The following is a 24,842-nucleotide window of genomic DNA, read 5'->3' as shown; positions in this document are numbered from 1 at the left end:
CCAAAGACCCCCATAGAGCCCCATAGAGACCCACAGAGCCCCACAGAAACCCCATAGACCCCCATAGAGACCCCATAGAGCCCTATAGACACCCCATAGACCCCCATAGAGACCCATAGACCCCCATAGAGACCCATAGAAACCCCATAGACCCCCATAGAGACCCATAGACCCCCATAGAGACCCCATAGGGACCCATAGAGCCCCATAGACCCCCATAGAGCCCCATAGAGTCCCATAGAGCCCCCATAGAGTCCCATAGGGACCCATAGAGACCCCATAGAGTCCTATAGACACCCCATAGACCCCCATAGAGACCCATAGAGCCCCATAGACCCCCATAGGGACCCATAGAGCCCCATAGACCCACTATAGAGCCCCTATAACGCCCCATATCCCCCCATATCCCCCCCATATCCCCCCTATATCCCCCCATATAACCCTATATCCCCCTATATAACCCCATATCCCCCCTTATATCCCCTATATCCCCTATATCCCCCTATATCCCCTATATCCCCCTATATAACCCCATATTCCCCCCCCCCCCATTACCCTTCCTCTCGCTTCCCGCCATCTTTCGAACCGCCGGAAGTGACGTCAGGCGGGAATCCACTTCCGTGGCGGAAGTGACGCCATCAACCGGCGACCCCGGAAGTGCCGCGCCAACGGGGCAGGAGCGTGTCGCCATAGGAGAGCCGGGTATATAGGGGTCTATGGGGGAATATAGGGGGTCTATGGGGGATATGGGGTCTCTATGGGGCTCTATGGAGGGATATGGGGTCTCTATGGGGGTCTATGGGGGGATATGGGGTCTCTATGGGGCTCTATGGAGGGATATGGGGTCTCTATGGGGGTCTATGGGGGGATATGGGGTCTCTATGGGGGGATATGGGGTCTCTATGGGGCTCTATGGGGGGATATGGGGTCTCTATGGGGGTCTATGGAGGGATATGGGGTCTCTATGGGGGTCTATGGGGGGATATGGGGTCTCTATGGGGGGATATGGGGTCTCTATGGGGCTCTATGGGGGGATATGGGGGTCTCTATGGGGGTCTATGGAGGGATATGGGGTCTCTATGGGGGTCTATGGGGGGATATGGGGTCTCTATGGGGGGATATGGGGTCTCTATGGGGCTCTATGGGGGGATATGGGGTCTCTATGGGGGTCTATGGAGGGATATGGGGTCTCTATGGGGGTCTATGGGGGGATATGGGGTCTCTATGGGGGGATATGGGGTCTCTATGGGGCTCTATGGGGGGATATGGGGTCTCTATGGGGGTCTATGGGGGGATATGGGGTCTCTATGGGGGTCTATGGGGGGATATAGGGGTCTCTATGGGTCTCTGTGGGGGGATATGGGGTCTCTATGGGGGTCTATGGGGGGATATGGGGTCTCTATGGGGGTCTATGGAGGGATATGGGGTCTCTATGGGGCTCTATGGGGGGATATGGGGTCTCTATAGGGGTCTATGGAGGGATATGGGGTCTCTATGGGGGTCTATGGGGGGATATAGGGTCTCTATGGGGCTCTATGGGGGGATATGGGGTCTCTATGGGGCTCTATGGGGGGATATGGGGGTCTCTATGGGGGTCTATGGGGGAATATAGGGTCTCTATGGGGCTCTATGGGGGATATGGGGTCTCTATGGGGGTCTATGGAGGGATATGGGGTCTCTATGGGGGGTCTATGGGGGGATATGGGGTCTCTATGGGGGTCTATGGGGGGATATAGGGTCTCTATGGGGGTCTATGGGGGGATATAGGGTCTCTATGGGGCTCTATGGGGGGATATGGGGTCTCTATGGGGGTCTATGGGGGTCTATGGGGGGATATAGGGGGTCTATGGGGGATATGGGGTCTCTATGGGGGGGATATGGAGGGATATAGGGTCTCTATGGGGCTCTATGGGGGGATATGGGGTCTCTATAGGGTGTCTATGGGGACCTATGGGGGTCTATGGGATCTATGGGGGTCTATGGTGGGATATGGGGTCTCTATGGGGGTCTATGGAGGGATATGGGGCGCTATGGGCTCTATGGGGGTCTATTGGTGGATATGGGGGCTCTATGGGGTCATATGGGGCTCTATGGGGGGTCTATGGAGGGATAATGGGGTCTATGGGGGGATATGAGGGGATATGGAGCTCTATGGGGTGTCTATGGGGGCTATGGGGCTCTATGGGGTAATATAGGGGGTCTATGGGGCTCTATGGGGTGATATGGGGGGTCTATAGGGTGTCTATGGGGACCTATGGGGGTCTATGTGGATCTATGGGGATCTATGGGGGCTATGGGGGTCTATGGGGGGTCTATGGGGTCTCATTGGGGTCTATGGGGGCATATGGGGCTCTATGGGGTAATATAGGGGGTCTATGGGGCTCTATGGGGTGATATGGGGGGTCTATAGGGTGTCTATGGGGACCTATGTGGGGCTATGGGGGTCTATGTGGATCTATGGGGGTCTATGGGGGTCTATGGTGGGTCTATGGGTCTCTATGGGGGGTCTATGGGGGATGTATAGGGCTCTATGAGGCGATAATGGGGCTCAACAGGGGTCTATGGGGCTCTATGGGGGTCTATGTGGCTCTATGGGGGTCTATGGGGCTCTATGGGGGGTCTATGGAGGGATAATGGGGGTCTATGGGGGGATATGAGAGGATATGGAGCTCTATGGGGTGTCTATGGGGGGCTATGGGGCTCTGTGGGGTAATATAGGGGGTCTATGGGGCTCTATGGGGTGATATGGGGGGTCTATAGGGTGTCTATGGGGACCTATGGGGGGCTATGGGGATCTATGGGGATCTATGGGGGTCTATGGGTCTCTATGGGGGGTCTATGGGGGATGTATGGGGCTCTATGAGGCGATAATGGGGCTCAACGGGGGTCTATGGGGCTCTATGGGGGTCTGTGTGGCTCTATGGGGGTCTATGGGGCTCTATGGGGGTCTATGGGGCTCTATGGGGGTCTATGTGGCTCTATGGGGGTCTATGGGGCTCTATGGGGGGTCTATGGAGGGATAATGGGGGTCTATGGGGGGATATGAGGGGATATGGAGGGATAATGGGGGTCTATGGGGGGATATGAGAGGATATGGAGCTCTATGGGGTGTCTATGGGGGGCTATGGGGCTCTGTGGGGTAATATAGGGGGTCTATGGGGCTCTATGGGGTGATATGGGGGGTCTATAGGGTGTCTATGGGGACCTATGGGGGGCTATGGGGATCTATGGGGGTCTATGGTGGGTCTATGGGTCTCTATGGGGGGTCTATGGGGGATGTATGGGGCTCTATGAGGCGATAATGGGGCTCAACGGGGGTCTATGGGGCTCTATGGGGGTCTATGGGTCTCTATGGGGCGCTAAGGGGTTCCCTATGGGGCTATAAGGGGTCGCTATGGGGCTGAGGTTGTGGGTCTGCCCCACAGATCTATGGGGCTGTGTAAGTGCCCCCGGCGCCGCGTGACGCCGCTGTTCTGCTTCGAGCATCGAGTCAACGTCTGCGAGAGCTGCATGCTCAGCAACCACCCCAAGGTGCCCATGTGGGGCGGATATGGGGCGGTTATGGGGCGGATATGGGGCAGATATGGGGTCTATGGGGCGGATATGGGGCAGATATGGGGTCTATGGGGCAGATATGGGGCCTGTGGGGGGGTTATGGGGCGGATATGGGGTCTATGGGGCAGATATGGGGCCTGTGGGGTGGATATGGGGCGGATATGGGGTCTATGGGACAGATACGGGGCGGATATGGGGAAGATATGGGGCCTATGGGGTGGATATGGGGCCTATGGGGTGGTTATGGGGCAGATATGGGGCGGTTATGGGGCCTGTGGGGTGGATATGGGGCAGATATGGGGTGGTTATGGGGCCTATGGGGTGGTTATGGGGCAGATATGGGGCGGATACGGGGAAGATATGGGGCCAATGGGGCAGATATGGGGGTATGGGGGCTGGATATGGGGCCTATGGGGTGGTTATGGGGTGGATTTGGGGCGGATATGGGGGTATGGGGGGCGGATATGGGGTCTATGGGGGCAGATATGGCGATATGGGGGGCGGATATGGGGCCTATGTGGTGGATATGGGATCTGTGGGGCGGATATGGGATCTGTGGGGCAGATATGGGGTCTATGGGGCTGATATGGGGTCTATGGGGCGGATATGGGATCTATGGGGAGTCTATGGGATCTATGGGGTGGATATGGGATCTATGGGGAGGATATGGGATCTATAAGGTGGATATGGGATCTATGGGGTGGATATGGGATCTATAAGGTGGATATGTCCTATGGGGCTGATATGGGGCCGCCCCATATGGTCTGGTTGTGGGTCTGCCCCACTGATCCCCCCTATTTGCAGTGCGTGGTACAGTCCTACCTGCGGTGGCTGCAGGACAGCGACTACGAACCCAACTGCCCCCTGTGTAACAGGGAGCTCAGGGCGGGGGACACCGTCAGGCTGGTCTGTTATGGTGAGGGGGGTTATGGGGGGATATGGGGCGGATAGGGGGCGGATATGGGGGGATATGGGGCAGATATGGGGCGGATATGGGGGGATATGGGGTGGATATGGGGGGTTATGGGGGGTTATGGGGGGATATGGGGGGATATGGGGCAGATATGGGGCAGATATGGGGCGGATATGGGGTTATATGGGGGGATATGGGGGGATATAGGGGGGATATGGGGGGATATGGGGTGGATATGGGGGGATATGGGGGGACATGGGGGGATATGGGGTGATATGGGGCGGATATGGGGGGACATGGGGGGATATGGGGTGATATGGGGCAGATATGGGGGGATATGGGGCAGATATGGGGGGATATGGGGCGGATATGGGGGGATATGGGGGGGATATGGGGGGATATGGGGGGATATGGGAGGATATGGGGGATATGGGGGGATATGGGGGGATATGGGAGGATATGGGGGATATGGGGTGATATGGGGGGATATGGGGGGATATGGGGCGGATATGGGGTGATATGGGGCAGATATGGGGGGATATGGGGCGGATATGGGGGGATATGGGGGGATATGGGGCGGATATGGGGTTATATGGGGCAGATATGGGGTGGTTATGGGGTGATATGGGGCAGATATGGGGCGGATATAGGGTTATATGGGGGGATATGGGGCAGATATGGGGCGGATATGGGGGGATATGGGGTGGATATGGGGTGATATGGGGCAGATATGGGGGGATATGGGGCGGATATGGGGTGATATGGGGTGGATATGGGGTGATAGAGGGCGGATATGGGGTGATATGGGGGGATATGGGGCGGATATGGGGGGTAATGGGGTGGTTAAAGGGGGATATGGGGTGGATATGGGGGATATGGGGGGATATGGGGTGATAGGGGGCGGATATGGGAGGTAATGGGGTGGTTAAAGGGGGATATGGGGTGGATATGGGGGGTATGGGGGGATATAGGGGGGTAATGGGGTAGTTAAAGGGGGATATGGGGAGTGTGGGGTGGATATGGGGTGGTTATGGGCGGATATGGGGTAGATATGGCTCCCAATGTATTTCAATGGCTCCCTATGGATCCCGTTGTAATTCCCCTCCCAGCCGCTGGGTGTCGCTGTTCCCTATGGCCCCCAATGGCTCTCAATGTATCTCAATGACTCCCTATGGATCTGGTTGCAATTCCCCTCCCATCCGCTGGGTGTCGCTGTTCCCTATGTCCCCCATTGTCTCCCTATGTATCTCAATGGCTCCCATTATCCCCTATGGATCTGGTTGCAATTCCCCTCCCATCCGCTGGGTGTCGCTGTTCCCTATATCCCCCATTGTCTCCCTATATCCCCCTATGTACCGTTGTAATTCCCCTCCTGGCCGCTGGGTGTCGCTGTTCCCTATATCCCCCAATGGCTCCCATTATCCCCTATGGGCCGGGTTGCAATTCCCCTCCCGTCCACACGGTGTCGCTGTTCCCTATGTGTTTCAATGGCTCCCATTATCCACTATGGTCCGCATTGCAATTCCCCTCCTTGCCGCTGGGTGTCGCTGTTCCCTATGACTCCCTATGTATCTCAATGGCTCCCATTATCCCCTATGGATCTGGTTGTAATTCCCCTCCCATCCGCTGGGTGTCGCTGTTCCCTATGGCCCCCAATGGCTCCCAATGTATTTCAATGGCTCCCTATGGATCCCGTTGTAATTCCCCTCCCATCCGCTGGGTGTCGCTGTTCCCTATGTCCCCCAATGGCCCCATTATCCCCTATGGATCTGGTTGCAATTCCCCTCCCATCCGCTGGGTGCCGCTGTTCCCTATATCCCCCATTGTCTCCCTATATCCCCCTATGTACCGTTGTAATTCCCCTCCCGTCCACTGGGTGTCGCTGTTCCCTATGACTCCCTATGTATCTCAATGGCTCCCATTATCCCCTATGGATCTGGTTGCAATTCCCCTCCCATCCGCTGGGTGTCGCTGTTCCCTATGACTCCCTATGTATCTCAATGGCTCCCATTATCCCCTATGGATCTCGTTTCAATTCCCCTCCTTGCTGCTGGGTGTCGCTGTTGCCTATGTCCCCCATTGTCTCCCTATGTATCTCAATGGCTCCCATTATTCCCTATGGATCCCGTTGTAATTCCCCTCCCGTCCGCTGGGTGTCGCTGTTCCCTATGGCTCCCTATGTATCTCAATGGCTCCCATTATCCCCTATGGATCCCGTTGTAATTCCCCTCCCATCCGCTGGGTCTCGCTGTTCCCTATGGCCCCCAATGGCTCCCAATGTATTTCAATGGCTCCCTATGGATCCCGTTGTAATTCCCCTCCCGTCCGCTGGGTGTCGCTGTTCCCTATGGCCCCCAATTGCTCCCTATGTATCTCATTGTCTCCCATTATCCCCTATGGATCCCGTTGTAATTCCCCTCCCGTCCGCTGGGTGTCGCTGTTCCCTATGTCTCCCAATGGCTCCCATTATCCCCTATGGGCCGCATTGCAATTCCCCTCCCATCCTCTGGGTGTCGCTGTTCCCTATATCCCCCATTGTCTCCCTATGTATCTCAATGGCTCCCATTATCCCCTATGGATCTGGTTGCAATTCCCCTCCCATCCGCTGGGTGTCGCTGTTCCCTATGGCCCCCAATGGCTCCCATTATCCCCTATGGGCCGGGTTGCAATTCCCCTCCCGTCCACACGGTGGCGCTGTTCCCTATGTGTTTCAATGGCTCCCATTATCCCCTATGGGCCGCATTGCAATTCCCCTCCTTGCCGCTGGGTGTCGCTGTTCCCTATGTCCCCCAATGGCCCCATTATCCCCTATGGATCCCGTTGCAATTCCCCTCCCGACCACTGGGTGTCGCTGTTCCCTATGACTCCCTATGTATCTCAATGGCCCCATTATCCCCTATGGATCCCGTTGTAATTCCCCTCCCATCCGCTGGGTGTCGCTGTTCCCTATGTCCCCCATTGTCTCCCTATGTATCTCAATGGCTCCCATTATCCCCTATGGATCTGGTTGCAATTCCCCTCCCATCCGCTGGGTGTCGCTGTTCCCTATGGCCCCCAATGGCTCCCAATGTATCTCAATGGCTCCCATTATCCCCTATGGATCTGGTTGCAATTCCCCTCCCGTCCGCTGGGTGTCGCTGTTCCCTATGTCCTCCAATGGCTCCCAATGTATCTCAATGGCTCCCATTATCCCCTATGGATCTGGTTGCAATTCCCCTCCCATCCGCTGGGTGTCGCTGTTCCCTATGTCCCCCAATGGCTCCCAATGTATTTCAATGGCTCCCTATGGATCCCGTTGCAATTCCCCTCCCGTCCACTGGGTGTCGCTGTTCCCTATGACTCCCTATGTATCTCAATGGCTCCCATTATCCCCTATGGATCCCGTTGTAATTCCCCTCCTGTCCGCTGGGTGTCGCTGTTCCCTGTGTCCCCCATTGTCTCCCTATGTATCTCAATGGCTCCCATTATTCCCTATGGATCTGGTTGTAATTCCCCTCCCATCCGCTGGGTGTCGCTGTTCCCTATGTCCCCCATTGTCTCCCAATGTATTTCAATGGCTCCCTATGGATCCCGTTGTAATTCCCCTCCCGGCCGCTGGGTGTCGCTGTTCCCTATGGCTCCCTATGTATCTCAATGGCTCCCATTATCCCCTATGGATCCCGTTGTAATTCCCCTCCCATCCGCTGGGTGTCGCTGTTCCCTATGTCCCCCATTGTCTCCCTATGTATCTCAATGGCTCCCATTATCCCCTATGGATCCCGTTGTAATTCCCCTCCCGGCCGCTGGGTGTCGCTGTTGCAGACTTGTTCCACTGGCGCTGCCTCTCTACCCGTTACGTCTCGTTGCCCCCCCACACGGCTCCTTCCGGTTTCCGGTGCCCATCATGCAACGCTCCTCTTTTCCCACCCCCGGAATCACGTGGTCCCGTGGCCGACGCCCTTCGCTCCCGATTGGCCAACGTCGCTTGGGCCCGCCCAGGACTCGGGCTCCCATTGGTCGGTTGGGACACGCCCCCTTTTACACCCCCCCATTCATAAATTTACCCCCATTCATAAATTTACCCCCATTGGTTTTAATGAACCCCCATTAACCACCATTGGGATTAATTAATCCCCATTAATTACCATAGGGATTAATTAACCGCCATTAATCACCATTTATTTTAATTAATTACCCCCTCATTAAGCCCCATCCTCATTAATTACCCCCCTATTCATTACCCATCCTTAATGACCTCCTAATTAATGATCCTCCTTAATTACCCTCATTAATAACCCATCCTTAATTACCCTCATTAATTACTTATCCTTAATTGAACCTCATTAATGCCCCCTCATTAATGACCCCCCCCATTAATGACCCCATTCATTAACTCCCCCATTAATTACTAAGCCCTTTCATTAATGACCCCATTAATTCATTACCTCATTAATTAATTGCCTTGTTAATTAATGACCTCGTTAATTAATGACTTCATTGATTAATTAATATGTTAATTACCTGCAGATCGAAGACGCCGACGCTGAACCCGAACCATCGGATGGAAGTGAATGGGGGGAGAGCAGCGGTGAGACCCCAATAGAACTGAATGGACCCCAATAGAACCCAATGGAACCTATTAGACCCTAATAGACCCTAATAGAACTTAATGGACCCCAATAGACCCTAATAGACCCCAATAGACCCTAATGGACCCCAACAGACCCTAATGAACCCTAATGGACCCCAATAGACCCTAATGAACCCTAATAGACCCCAATGGACCCTAATAGACCCCAATGGACCCTAATAGACCCCAATAGACCCTAATGGATTCCAATGGAACCTAATGGACCCCAGTAGACCCTAATAGACCCCAATGGACCCTAATAGACCCCAATGGACCCTAATGAACCCTAATAGACCCCAATGGAACCTATTAGACCCTAATAGACCCCAATGGACCCTAATAGACCCCAATGGACCCTAATGAACCCTAATAGACCCCAATGGACCCCAGTAGACTCTAATAGACCCCAATGGACCCTAATAGACCCCAACAGACCCTAATAGACCCCAATGGAACCTAATAGACCCCAGTAGACCCTAATAGACCCCAATGGACCCTAATAGACCCCAACAGACCCTAATGGACCCCAATGGAACCTAATGGACCCCAATGGACCCTAATACACCCCAATGGACCCTAATGAACCCTAATAGACCCCAATGGACCCTAATAGACCCCAATGGACCCTAATAGACCCCAATAGACCCTAATGGACCCCAATGGACCCTAATGGATCTCAATGGACCCTAATAGACCCCAATGCAACCTAATGGACCCCAATGGAACCTAATAGACTCCAATAGACCCTGATGGACCCTAATAGACCCCAAATAGACCCCAAATGGACCCCAACCCCATAGCCCCCCCTAGACCCCATAGGATCCCCCCTACCCCATATCCACCCCATTTCCCACCCCATATCCCCCCCTCTGACCCCATATCTCCCATATCCCCCCCCCATAGATCCTCCTGCTGCCCCCGAGCCCCCCCCCAGCCCAGAGCTCCCCTCGACCCACACGGTGGTCCACATGGGGGGGGGCGAAAGCCTGGGACTGCATGGTGAGTGGGGGGGGGGTCGTTATGGGGTATGGGGGGTCTTCTATGGGGCAGGGGGGTCGCTATGGGGCAGGGGGGTCGCTATGGGGCGGAGGAAGGGGCTATGAGACAAAGGGTTTTCCTATGGGGTCAGGGGGTGGTTATGGGGCAGGGAGGGTCTTCTATGGGGGTGGATGGGAGTTATGTGGCTGGGGGGGTCTCCTATGGGGTCAGGGGATGGTTATGGGGCAGAGGGGGTCTCCTATGGGGCTGTGCTATGGGGTCGGCTGTATGTGTGGGTCCCGCTATGGGGCTGACCCCTTTCTGCCCCCCTTTATCCCCCCCCCTTTAAGGCTCTGCCCCACGGAAGGCGCTGTGGGGCCGGGAGAACCGAACCCCCCCCCCACAGAACAACCAGGAGGACGATAAATATCGACGGCGACCACACGGGGGCGGGCTGCCCCATAGAATCAGGTGGGGGGGGTAGATGATGTGGGGCTGGGGGGGTAGATGTGGGGCTGGGGGGGCTGGGGGGCTGCGGGGGGATGTGGGGCTGGGGTTCATTGGGATGAATGGGGTCCATTGAGATGAGTGGGGTCCATTGAGTTGTAATGGGGTTCATTGGGATGAATGGGGTTCATTGGGATGAATGGGGGTCCATTGAGATGAATGGGGTTCATTGAGATGAATGGGGGTCCATTGAGATGAATGGAGTTCATTGGGATGAACAGGGTCCATTGAGTTGAGTGAGGTTCATTGATATGAATGGTGTCCATTGAGTTGTAATGGGGCCCATTGAGTTGAATGGGGGCCCATTGAGTTGAATGGGGGCCCATTGAGATGAATGGGGGCCCATTGAGATGAGTGGGGTCCATTGAGATGAATGGGGTTCATTGAGATGAATGGGGTCCATTGAGATGAATGGGGTTCATTGAGATGAATGGGGGCCCATTGAGTTGAATGGTGTTCATTGAGATGAATGGGGTCCATTGAGATGAATGGGGGCCCATTGAGATGAATGGAGTTCATTGGGATGAACGGGGTCCATTGAGTTGAGTGAGGTTCATTGATATGAATGGTGTCCATTGAGTTGTAATGGGGTTCATTGAGATGAATGGGGGCCCATTGAGATGAATGGGGTTCATTGAGATGAATGGAGGTCTATTGAGATGAATGGAGGTCCATTGAGATGAATGGGGGTTCATTGACATGAATAGGGCTCATTGAGATGAATGGGGTTGAGTTATAATGGGGTTCATTGGGATGAATGGGGGTCCATTGAGATGAATGGAGCCCCATTGAGATGAATGGGGTCCATTGAGATGAATGGGGCCCATTGAGATGAATGGGGGTTCATTGAGATGAATGGGGGCCCATTGAGTTGTAATGGGGTCCATTGAGTTGAGTGAGGTTCATTGAGATGAATGGGGCCCCATTGACATGAATGGGGTTGAGTTGTAATGGGGTTCATTGGGATGAATGGGGGCCCATTGAGTTGAATGGAGCCCCATTGATCCCAACCGACCCCCATTGATCTCAATCAACCCTCATTGATCCCAATCGACCCCCATTAACCCCAACCAACCCCCATTGATCCCAATCAATCCCCATTGATCCCAACCGACCCCCATTGACCCCAATTGATCCCAACCGACCCCCATTGATCCCAACCAACCCCCATTGATCCCAACCGACCCCCATTGATCCCAACCGACCCCCATTGATCCCAATCGACCCCCATTGATCCCAATTGACCCCCATTGATCCCAACCGACCCCCATTGATCCCAATCAACCCCCATTGATCCCAATCGATCCCCATTGATCCCAATCGATCCCCATTGATCCCAACCAACCTTCATTGACCCCAACCAACCCCCATTGATCCCAATCGACCCCCATTGATCCCAACCGACCCCCATTGATCCCAACCAACCCCCATTGATCCCAACCGACCCCCATTGATCCCAACCGACCCCCATTGATCCCAATCAACCCCCATTGATCCCAATCAACCCCCATTGATCCCAATCGATCCCCATTGATCCCAATCGATCCCCATTGATCCCAACCAACCTTCATTGACCCCAACCAACCCCCATTGATCCCAATCGACCCCCATTGATCCCAACCGACCCCCATTGATCCCAACTGACCCCATTGATCCCAATCAATCCCCATTGATCCCAATCAACCCCCATTGATCCCAACCAACCCCCATTGATCCCAATCGATCCCCATTGATCCCAACCAACCCCCATTGATCCCAATCGATCCCCATTGTTCCCAACCGACCCCCATTGATCCCAACCGACCCCCATTGACCCCAATCGATCCCCATTGATCCCAATTGATCCCCATTGACCCCAATGAACCCCCATTGATCCCAACCGACCCCCATTGACCCTAATGAACCCCCACTGACCCCAATCAATCCCCATTGATCCCAACCGACCCCCATTGATCCCAATGAACCCCCATTGATCCCAACCGACCCCCATTGATCCCAATGAACCCCCATTGATCCCAATCGACCCCCATTGATCCCAACCAAACCCCACTGATCCCAACCAACCCCCATTGATCCCAATCGACCCCCATTGACCCCAACTGACCCCCATTGATCCCAATTGACCCCCATTGATCCCAATCGACCCCATTGATCCCAACCGATCCCCATTGATCCCAACCGATCCCCATTGATCCCAACCGACCCCCATTGATCCCAACCAACCCCCATTGACCCCAATGAACCCCCATTGATCCCTCAGGTGCCGTCCCCGCTCCCCCCCCCTCGTTGTGCTGCTGCTGTTGCTGCCGTTGTTGGGGCTGTTGCTGTTGTGGGGCCGCCTCGGGGGGGGGGATTTATCGCCTCCCCCTCCCCCACTCGGGGTTGAACCGCTGCGACCTGGACGCTGAGAGACCCCCCCCCCCAAACCACCCCCCCCCTATAACCCAAATGGGGACCCCCCCCCAATATGGACCCTAACCCCCCCCCCCCACCATAACCCAGGTGGGGACCACCCCCAATATGGACCCCACCCCCACCCCCCCCATAACCCGGGTGTTGGGACCCCCCCCCCCAATAACCCAGGTGAGGACCCCCCCCATTGATGGGTGCTGGGACCCCCCCCCACCCCAATACTGACCCTCTTGGGTGGCTGCTGGGACCCCCCCAAATATGGACCCCCCCCCCCCCCCCATTTGAGGACCCCCCCCATATGGACTCCCCCCATTGATGGGTGCTGGGACCCCAATATTGACCCTCTCGGGTGGGTGTTGGGATCCCCCCCCATCTATGGGGCCCCCCCCCTCAAATAAAGGCCTTTAAACACTAGGAAGACTTTATAGGGTTCTTTTCTTTGGGGGGGAGGTCTCAGTGGGGACCCCCACTCAAATAACAGTGAGCCCCACAAATAATGATGGGACCCCCCCCCAATAATGGTGGGACCCCCCCCCCCCATATTTCGTTTCAGACCCATTTCTTCTCATTTTATAACCCCCCCCCCCACGTTTGGTGTTTTATATAAAAGGTGTTTTATTGCCCCATAACCAGCCCCTGCCCCATAACCAGCCCCTGCCCCACAACCAGCCCCTGCCCCACATCCAGCCCCACATCCAGCTCTACTCGTCCCACGGCGCTCAGCTGACGAGACCTGGGGGGGGGGGAGGGGGGAAGGGGATATTGGGGTCCATTGTGGGTCAATGTGGGGCAGTGTGGGGCAGTGGGGCCGTTGTGGACCCCCAGCCCCACAAGTTGAGGCTGCACTCACCCAGGTAATCGTCCATAAGGGAACCGATGGCGAACTGCAACGGGAGACATGGGGGTCACAATGGGGTCTCTATGGGGTCTCTATGGGTCTCTATGGGGTCTCTATGGGTCTCTATGGGGTCTCTATGGGGTCTATGGGGTCTCTATGGGGTCTCTATGGGTCTCACGATGTCGTTCTTGTCCACTCGCGTCCCCACGATCTTCAGTCTGATCTCATCGTCCTGCTGGATAACGATGTCCTGGGGGGATATAGGGTTTATATAGGGCGTATATGGGGTTGTATGGGGGATATGGGGTGGATATGGGGGGATATGGGGTGGATATGGGGAGATATGGGGTGGATATGGGGAAATATGGGGTGATATTGGGGGGATATGGGGAGATATGGGGTGGATATGGGGGGATATGGGGTGGATATGGGGGATATGGAAGGATATGAGGCGGATATGGGGAGATATGGGGGGATATGGGGGGATATGGGGTGGATATGGGGAGATACGGGGTGGATATGGGGAGATATGGGGTGGATATGGGGGGATATGGGGTGGATATGGGAGGATATGGGGGGATATGGGGTTTCTATGGGATTCTATGGGGTTTCTATGGGGTTTCCCACTGACCTCATCCACCGTCTTGTAGCAGGGCGGGTTGGAGTTGGGGTCGAATTCCATCTCGGACGGGATGGACTGAAATAGGGGGAAAATATGGGGTGAGATGTGGGGCTGAGCATCAATGGGAGTCAATGGGGGGGAGGGGGGCACTTGTGGGGCAGCTATGGGGGGATATGGGGCTGCTATGGGGCGCTGTGGGTCACTCACGTGGCGGGAGATGAAGCAGGACATGGGGCCGATCTCAGTGAACAGCCCAACCTGGGGGACAGAAATAACCCCATATAACCCATATATCCCCCCATATCCCCCTATATAACCCTATATAACCCCATATAACCCCATATCCCCCCATACTATCCCCCTTATACCCCCCCATAACCTCATATCCCCCCATACCCCCCCCATATAACCCCATATTATACCCCATATCCCTCCATATAACCCTATATAAACCCATATAACCCAATATATCCCATATAACCCTATATAACCCCATATCCCCCCATATAACCCCATATATCCCCCCATACAACCCCATATAACCCCATATAATCCCCCATATCCCCCCATATAACCCTATATAACCCCATATATCCCCCCATATCACCCCTTATAACCCCATATAACCCCATATAACTCTATATCCCCTCATATAACCCCATATCCCCCCATATAACCCCATATAACCCCATTAACCCCATATACCCCCATATAACCCTATAGAATCCCATATAAACCCCTATAACCCCATATATCCTATATAACCCCATATACCCCATATACCCCATATCCCCCCATATACCCCCATATAACCCTATATAACCCCATATAACCCCATATCCCCCCATATAACCCCATATAACCCCATATTCCCCCATATAACCCCATATAATCCCCCATATCCCCCCATATCCCCCCCATATAACCCCATATAATCCCCCATATCCAACAATATAACTCTATATAACCCCCCATATAATCCCATATATCCCATATCCCCCCATATATCCCCCCATATATCCCCCATATAACCCTATATAACCCCATATCCTCCCATATCCACCATATAACCCCATATATCCCCTATATAACCCCATATTATCCCCCATATAACTCCATATAACCCCATATCCCCCCCATATCCCCCCATATCACCCCATATATCCCCCATATATCCCATATCCCCCTATATACCCCCATAAACCCCACATCCCCCCCATATAACCCCATATATCCCCCCCATATATCCCCATATATCCCCCCATATAACCCCATATCCCCCATATAACCCCATATATCCCCTATATAGCCCCATAACCCCCTATATACCCCCATATATTCCCTCATATAACCCCATATAACCCCATATACCCCCATATAACCCCATATAACCCCATATATCCCCCATATAACCCCATATCCCCCCCATATCCCCCCATATAACCCCTATAACCCCATATACCCCATATCCCCCTATATATCCCCCATATACCCCCCATATCCCCCCATATAACCCCATATCCCTCCTATATCCCCCCATATAACCCCATATCCCCCCATATAACCCCATATCCCCCATATAACCCCATATCCTCCCATATCCCCCATATAACCCCATATTATCCCCCATATATTCCCTCATATAACCCCATATCCCCCCATATAACCCCATATATCCCCCATATAACCCTATATAACCCCATATCCTCCCATATCCCCATATAACCCCATATCCCCCCACATATAACCCCATATCCCCCCATGTAACCCTATATAATCCCGTATAACCCTGTATAGCCCCATATAACCCTATTTACCCTCATATATCCCATATACCCCCATATAACCCTATAGAATCCCATATAAACCCCTATAACCCCATATCCCACCATATAACCCCATATAACCCCATATATCCCCATATAACCCCATATTATCCCCCATATAACCCCATATAACCCCATATAACCCTATATAACCCCATATCCCCCCTATATCCCCCCATATACCCCCATATAATCCCATATACCCCCATATCCCCCCATATAACCCTATATAACCCCATATGTCCCATATACCCCCATATCCCCCCATATAACCCTATATAACCCCATATATCCCATATACCCCCATATCCCCCCATATAAACCCATATAACCCCCATATAACCCCATATCCCTCCTATATCCCCCCATATAACCCTATATAATCCCGTATAACCCTGTATAGCCCCATATAACCCCATATACCCCCATATACCCCATATCCCCCCATATATCCCATATACCCCCATATAACCCCATATAATCCCATATTATCCCCCATATAACCCCATATCCTTCCATATAACCCCATATCCCCCCCATATAACCCCATATATCCCAATATCCCCCCTATATCCCCCTCCATATAACCCCATACCCCCCATATAGCCCCATATAACCCTATATAACCCCCATATCCCCCCCTATAACCCCATATATCTCCTATATAACCCTATATAACCCCATAACCCCCCTATATCCCCCCATATATCCCTATATAACCCTATATATCCCATATCCCACCATATCCCCCCCATATAACTCCATATAATCCCCCATATCCCCCCATATAACCCTATATAACCCCATATATCCCCCCATATCACCCCTTATAACCCCATATAACCCCATATCCCCCCATATAACCCCATATCCCCCCATATAACTCTATATCCCCTCATATAACCCCATATCCCCCCATATAACCCCATATAACCCCATTAACCCCATATACCCCCATATAACCCTATAGAATCCCATATAAACCCCTATAACCCCATATATCCTATATAACCCCATATACCCCATATACCCCATATCCCCCCATATACCCCCATATAACCCTATATAACCCCATATAACCCCATATCCCCCCATATAACCCCATATAACCCCATATTCCCCCATATAACCCCATATAATCCCCCATATCCCCCCATATCCCCCCCATATAACCCCATATAATCCCCCATATCCAACAATATAACTCTATATAACCCCCCATATAATCCCATATATCCCATATCCCCCCATATATCCCCCCATATATCCCCCATATAACCCTATATAACCCCATATCCTCCCATATCCACCATATAACCCCATATATCCCCTATATAACCCCATATTATCCCCCATATAACTCCATATAACCCCATATCCCCCCCATATCCCCCCATATCACCCCATATATCCCCCATATATCCCATATCCCCCTATATACCCCCATAAACCCCACATCCCCCCCATATAACCCCATATATCCCCCCCATATATCCCCATATATCCCCCCATATAACCCCATATCCCCCATATAACCCCATATATCCCCTATATAGCCCCATAACCCCCTATATACCCCATATATTCCCTCATATAACCCCATATAACCCCATATACCCCCATATAACCCCATATAACCCCATATATCCCCCATATAACCCCATATCCCCCCCATATCCCCCCATATAACCCCTATAACCCCATATACCCCATATCCCCCTATATATCCCCCATATACCCCCCATATCCCCCCATATAACCCCATATCCCTCCTATATCCCCCCATATAACCCCATATCCCCCCATATAACCCCATATCCCCCATATAACCCCATATCCTCCCATATCCCCCATATAACCCCATATTATCCCCCATATATTCCCTCATATAACCCCATATCCCCCCATATAACCCCATATATCCCCCATATAACCCTATATAACCCCATATCCTCCCATATCCCCATATAACCCCATATCCCCCCACATATAACCCCATATCCCCCCATGTAACCCTATATAATCCCGTATAACCCTGTATAGCCCCATATAACCCTATTTACCCCCATATATCCCATATACCCCCATATAACCCTATAGAATCCCATATAAACCCCTATAACCCCATATCCCACCATATAACCCCATATAACCCCATATATCCCCATATAACCCCATATTATCCCCCATATAACCCCATATAACCCCATATAACCCTATATAACCCCATATCCCCCCTATATCCCCCCATATACCCCCATATAATCCCATATACCCCCATATCCCCCCATATAACCCTATATAACCCCATATATCCCATATACCCCCATATCCCCCCATATAACCCCATATATCCCTATATATCCCATATCCCACCATATCCCCCCATATAACCCCATATATCCCCCATATCCCCCCTATATCCACCCATATCCCCCTATATAACCCCATATAACCCCATTATTCCCCTATATAACCCCATATAACCCCATTATCCCCCCATATCCCCCCATATAATCCCATATACCCCCATATAACCCCATATAACCCTATATAACCCCATATCCCCCCTATATCCCCCATATACCCCCATATAATCCCATATACCCCCATATAACCCCATATAACCCCATATCCCCCCATATAACCCCATATCCCACCATATAACCCTATATAACCCCATATAACCCATATCTCCCCCCATATAACCCCATATATCCCCATATAACCCCATATTATCCCCCATATACCCCCATATCCCCCCATATAACCCCATATATCCCCCCATATCACCCCATATCCCCCCTTATAACCCTATATAACCCCATATCCCCCCTATATCCCCCCATATATCCCTATATAACTCCATATACCCCCCATATAACCCCATATCCCCCCCATATACCCCCATATAACCCCATATCCCCCATATAACCCCATATAACCCCGTATCCCTCCTATATCCCCCATATAACCCCATATATCTCCTATATAACCCCATATAACCCCATATACCCCCATATATCCCATATCCCCCCATATAACCCCATATACCCCCATATAACCCCATATTATCCCCCATATCCCCCATATAACCCCATATCCTCCCCATATCACCCCATATCCCCCCATAATCCCCCCCATATAAACCCATATATCCCCTATATCCCCCCATATCCCCTCATACAAACCCATATCACCCTATATCATCCTATATAACCCCATATCCCCCCATATAACCCCATATATCCCCCCATACAACCCATACAACCCCATATAACCCCATATTATCCCCCATATCCTCCCATATAACCCCATATCCCCCCATATAACCCCACATCCCCCCCATATAACCCCATATATCCCCATATAACCCCATATTATCCCCCATATAACCCCATATAACCCCATATCCCCCCCATATCCCCCCATATCACCCCATATATCCCCCATATAACCCCATATATCCCATATCCCCTTATATATCCCCCATATACCCCCATATCCCCCTATATACCCCCATATAACCCCATTATTCCCCCATATAACCCCATATAACCCCATTATTCCCCTATATAACCCCATATAACCCCATTATTCCCCTATATAACCCCATATAACCCCATTATTCCCCCATATAACCCCATTATTTCCCTATATAACCCCATATAACCCCATTATTCCCCTATATAACCCCATATAACCCCATTATTCCCCTATATAACCCCACATAACCCCATTATTCCCCCATATAACCCCATATAACACCATATAACCCCATATAACCCCATATATCCCATATAACCCCATATAACCCCATATACCCCCCATATCCCCCCATATAACCCCATATCCCCCCATTTAACCCCATATCCCCCCCATATAACCCCATATCCCACCATATAACCCTATATAACCCCATATAACCCATATCTCCCCCCATATAACCCCATATCCCCCCCATATAACCCCATATTATCCCCCATATCCTTCCATATAACCCCATATCCCCCCATATAACCCCATATAACCCCATACCCCCTATATAGCCCCATATATTCCCTCATATAACCCCATATCCCCCCATATAACCCCATATCCCCCCATATAACCCCATATCCCCCCATATAACCCCATATACCCCCATATAACCCCATATACCCCCATATAACCCCATATAGCCCCATATCCCCCCATATAACCCCATATAACCCCATATAACCCCATATACCCCCATATAACCCCATATATCCCATATCCCCCCATTGTACCTTATTGACCTGTGTCACCACGGCATCGACCAGTTCCCCTTTGAACGGCCGGAACACGATGGCCTTGTACCGCACCGGGTACAGCACGAACCCGCGGCCCGGCTGGATCACACCGGCCCCGATGTTATCGATGGTCGTTACCGCGATCACGAACCCGTACCTACAACGTGACCGGAAACACGTGGCCGAAACCACGCGACCGGAAGCACGTGACCGGAAGAACATGGCCGACACAAGGCGCAAACCCCGCCCATGCACAACTAGGCCTCAAACCCGGCACTTCCGGTCTACATACTTCCGGCTTCCCTCACTTCCGGTTTCTCCTCCCACTTCCGGTTGTCCCCTCCCACTCACTTCCTGGTTGCCCCCACTCACTTCCGGCCGCCTCCTCCCACTCACTTCCTGTTGTCCCCACTCACTTCCTGGTTGCCCCCGATCACTTCCGGTTGCCCCTCCCATCCCACTCACTTCCGGTTGTCCTCACTCACTTCCGGTTGTCCCCACTCACTTCCGGTTGCCCCTCACATACATTTCCGGTTACCCTTTCCCACTCACTTCCGGCTACCCACCCTTTCACTTCCGGTCCTTACTTCCTGCTTCTGGTCCCCCCCTATTTCCTGTCCCCTCCACTTCCGGTCCTTCCCATTTTTGGTCCCCCTCTATTTCCTGTCCCCCTCACTTCCGGTCCTTCCCATTTCCGGTCCTCCCTATTTCCTGTCCCCTCCACTTCCGGTCCTTCCCATTTCCGGTCCCCCTCTATTTCCTGTCCCCCTCACTTCCGGTCCTTCCCATTTCCGGTCCCCCCTATTTCCTGTCCCCTCCACTTCCGGTCCTTCCCATTTCCGGTCCCCCCTATTTCCTGTCCCCTCCACTTCCGGTCCTTCCCATTTTCGGTCCCCCTCTATTTCCTGTCCCCCTCACTTCCGGTCCTTCCCATTTCCGGTCCCCCCTACTTCCTGTCCCCTCCACTTCCGGTCCTTCCCATTTCCGGTCCCCCCTATTTCCCGTCCCCTCCACTTCCGGTCCTTCCCATTTCCGGTCCCCCCTATTTCCTGTCCCCTCCACTTCCGGTCCTTTCCCATTTTTGGTCCCCCTCTATTTCCTGTCCCCTCCACTTCCGGTCCTTCCTATTTCCGGTCCCCCCTATTTCCGCTCCCCCTTATTTCCGGTCCCCCCTATTTTTGGTCCCCCCCGTTATTTCCGGTCCCCCCCGTTATTTCCGGTCCCCCCCCGTTATTTCCGGTGCTCACTTCCCGGTGCAGGTCCCCTCGACCTCAGTGAACAGTTTCTGTTTGACGGTGCTCAGCAAATTGGGCCCGAAGTAACGGGGGTGAAGGAGGATCTCGTGCTCCAGGGAGATCTACGGGTACAATGGGAGTCAATGGGAGACAATGGGAGTCAATGGGAGTCAATGGGAGTCAATGGGATTCAATGGGATCCAATGGGAGTCAATGGGAATCAATGGGGATCAATGGGAGACAATGGGAGTCAATGGGAGTCAATGGGAGTCAATGGGATATAATGGGAGTCAATGGGATATAATGGGAGTCAATGGGATATAATGGGAGTCAATGGGAGTCAATGGGAGTCAATGGGAGTCAATGGGGATCAATGGGATATAATGGGAGTCAATGGGGAGTCAATGGGAGTCAATGGGAGTCAATGGGGATCAATGGGAGTCAATGGGATATAATGGGAGTCAATGGGAGTCAATGGGGGTCAATGGGATTCAATGGGAGTCAATGGGAGTCAATGGGAGACAATGGGAGTCAATGGGAGTCAATGGGGATCAATGGGATTCAATGGGAGTCAATGGGAGTCAATGGGATATAATGGGAGTCAGTGGGAGTCAATGGGAGTCAATGGGAGTCAATGGGATATAATGGGATTCAATGGGATGTAATGGGATTCAATGGGAGTCAATGGGAGTCAATGGGATATAATGGGAGTCAATGGGAGTCAATGGGAGTCAATGGGGATCAATGGGAGTCAATGGGATATAATGGGAGTCAATGGGAGTCAATGGGATTCAATGGGATGTAATGGGATTCAATGGGATATAATGGGAGTCAATGGGAGTCAATGGGATATAATGGGAGTCAATGGGAATCAATGGGATATAATGGGAGTCAATGGGAGTCAATGGGAGTCAATGGGGATCAATGGGAGTCAATGGGATATAATGGGAGTCAATGGGAGTCAATGGGAGTCAATGGGATGTAATGGGATTCAATGGGATATAATGGGAGTCAATGGGAGTCAATGGGATATAATGGGAGTCAATGGGAGTCAATGGGAGTCAATGGGATCTAATGGGAGACAATGGGAATCAATGGGAATCAATGGGATCTAATGGGAGTCAATGGGAGTCAATGGGATTCAATGGGAGTCAATGGGAGTCAAAGGGATTCAATGGGAGTCAATGGGAGTCAATGGGGATCAATGGGATGAAATGGGATGTAATGGGATGTAATGGGATGTAATGGAATCTAATGGGATTCAATGGGATACAATGGGAGTCAATGGGAGTCAATGGGAGTCAATGGGAGTCAAAGGGAATCAATGGGATTCAATGGGAGTCAATGGGATATAATGGGAGTCAATGGGATTCAATGGGATTCAATGAGAGTCAATGGGATATAATGGGAGTCAATGGGAGTCAATGGGATTCAATGGGATTCAATGGGATATAATGGGATGTAATGGGATGTAATGGGTTGTAATGGGATATAATGGGATATAATGGGATTCAATGGGATTCAATGGGATATAATGGGATTCAATGGGATTCAATGGGATATAATGGGATGTAATGGGATGTAATGGGATATAATCGGATCTAATGGGATTCAATGGGATGTAATGGGGTGTAATGGGATATAATGGGATAAAATGGGATGTAATGGGATATAATGGGTTGTAATGGGATGTAATGGGATGTAATGGGTTGTAATGGGATATAATGGGTTGTAATGGGATGTAATGGGATATAATGGGTTGTAATGGGATGTAATGGGATGTAATGGGATGTAATGGGATGTAATGGGGTATAATGGGATGTAATGGGAGTCAAAGGGATTCAGTGGGATTCAATGGGATTCAATGGGATATAATGGGATGTAATGGGTTGTAATGGGATGTAATGGGATATAATGGGATGTAATGGGATGTAATGGGATGTAATGGGATTCAATGGGATGTAATGGGATATAATGGGATGTAATGGGATGTAATGGGATGTAATGGGATTCAATGGGATGTAATGGGATATAATGGGATATAATGGGATATAATGGAATTCAATGGGATTCAATGGGCTCCAATAGGATTCAATGGGCTCTAATAGGATTCAATGGGCTCTAATAGGATTCAATGGGCTCCAATAGGATTCAATGGGCTCCAATAGGATTCAATGGGCTCCAATAGGATTCTATGGGTAGACCAGGCCGCCCTCCTCCTCCCGGTCCCGCCGCCATCTTGCCCCCCCCCATTAGTTCCCATTGTTCCCATTCGGGGCCGCTTTGAACTCAGACCCCCCCAACAGCCCCCCAGGGGTCACTTCCGGTTCCCCCCGTTCACTTCCGGTCCCTTCCGGTTCCTCCCGGTGCCGCTCACGTGATAGAACATCCTCGCGCCGCCGCTCCGCCGCCAAGCCGGAAGTGACTCTAAGCCCCGCCCACCAGCTCGGCGCTGATTGGTCAAGGCGCCACCCACGTGATCTCTGCGCGCGCGCAGTGCGCGAAAGGGATAGGCGGGGATAAGGGGAGAGGAAGTGAGCGGTGATTGGATGAGCTGGAGTGATTGACAGAGCGGACAGCCAGTGACAGCCGGCCACCATTGGGTGCCATTATAAACCACATTGGGGGCCATTAAGTCCCATTGGGGGCCATTAAATCCCATTGGGTGCCATTAAATCCCATTGGGTGCCATTATAAACCACATTGGGGGCCATTAAATCCCATTGGGGGCCATTAAACCCCATTGGGGGCCATTAAATCCCATTGGGGGGCTATTAAATCCCATTGGGGGCCATTAAACCCCATTGGGGGCCATTAAATCCCATTGGGGGCCATTAAATCCCATTGGGTGCCATTAAGAGCCATTAGATGCCACTTTGGTGCCACCAGATGCCATTTATTGCCCCTATAAGCCATTTGGGTGCCATTAAATCCCATTGGGTGCCATTAAATCCCATTGGGGGCCATTAAAGTCCATTAGACGCCATTTATTGCCCCTATAAGCCACTTGGGCGCCATTAAATCCCATTGGGGGCCATTAAAGTCCATTAGATTCCATTTATTGACCCTCCCA

General features: G+C 52.0%; 2 protein-coding genes across 3 annotated transcripts; one reads left to right on the top strand and one right to left on the bottom strand.

Annotated features, from left to right (window-relative positions):
• Positions 1 to 552: 552 nt before the first annotated feature.
• On the top strand, positions 553 to 13,017 carry LOC146751014 (zinc finger protein-like 1). 2 transcript variants are annotated; one of them, XM_085535801.1, is made up of 8 exons: positions 553 to 702; positions 3,426 to 3,531; positions 4,360 to 4,471; positions 8,270 to 8,463; positions 8,975 to 9,035; positions 9,981 to 10,076; positions 10,406 to 10,526; positions 12,823 to 13,016. In XM_085535801.1, the coding sequence occupies exons 2-8, from the start codon at positions 3,430 to 3,432 to the stop codon at positions 12,968 to 12,970; spliced, it is 834 nt and encodes a 277-aa protein (XP_085391927.1). In that variant the 5' UTR covers positions 553 to 702; positions 3,426 to 3,429; the 3' UTR covers positions 12,971 to 13,016. The 2 variants fall into 2 exon arrangements, with proteins under 2 accessions (XP_085391927.1, XP_085391928.1); XM_085535802.1 differs by lacking the exon at positions 9,981 to 10,076 and having other exon boundaries at positions 12,823 to 13,017.
• A 373-nt stretch (positions 13,018 to 13,390) lies between these two features.
• On the bottom strand, positions 13,391 to 24,217 carry POLR2G (RNA polymerase II subunit G). The gene is made up of 8 exons (XM_085535800.1): positions 24,147 to 24,217; positions 21,782 to 21,891; positions 20,532 to 20,691; positions 14,642 to 14,692; positions 14,444 to 14,509; positions 13,991 to 14,062; positions 13,825 to 13,858; positions 13,391 to 13,707 (listed from the first exon to the last, which is right to left on the bottom strand). Exons 1-8 carry the CDS (start codon positions 24,156 to 24,158, stop codon positions 13,694 to 13,696), a joined length of 519 nt encoding a protein of 172 aa, XP_085391926.1. The 5' UTR covers positions 24,159 to 24,217; the 3' UTR covers positions 13,391 to 13,693.
• Positions 24,218 to 24,842: the final 625 nt, after the last annotated feature.

Source organism: Coturnix japonica, unplaced genomic scaffold (assembly GCF_054131305.1).
Source record: "Coturnix japonica strain WE unplaced genomic scaffold, WE-NBRP24 Scf182, whole genome shotgun sequence".
Classification (NCBI taxonomy): Eukaryota; Metazoa; Chordata; class Aves; order Galliformes; family Phasianidae; genus Coturnix; species Coturnix japonica.
Note: the sequence above shows the minus strand (reverse complement) of the source record. Positions and strands in the feature narration are given on the sequence as shown.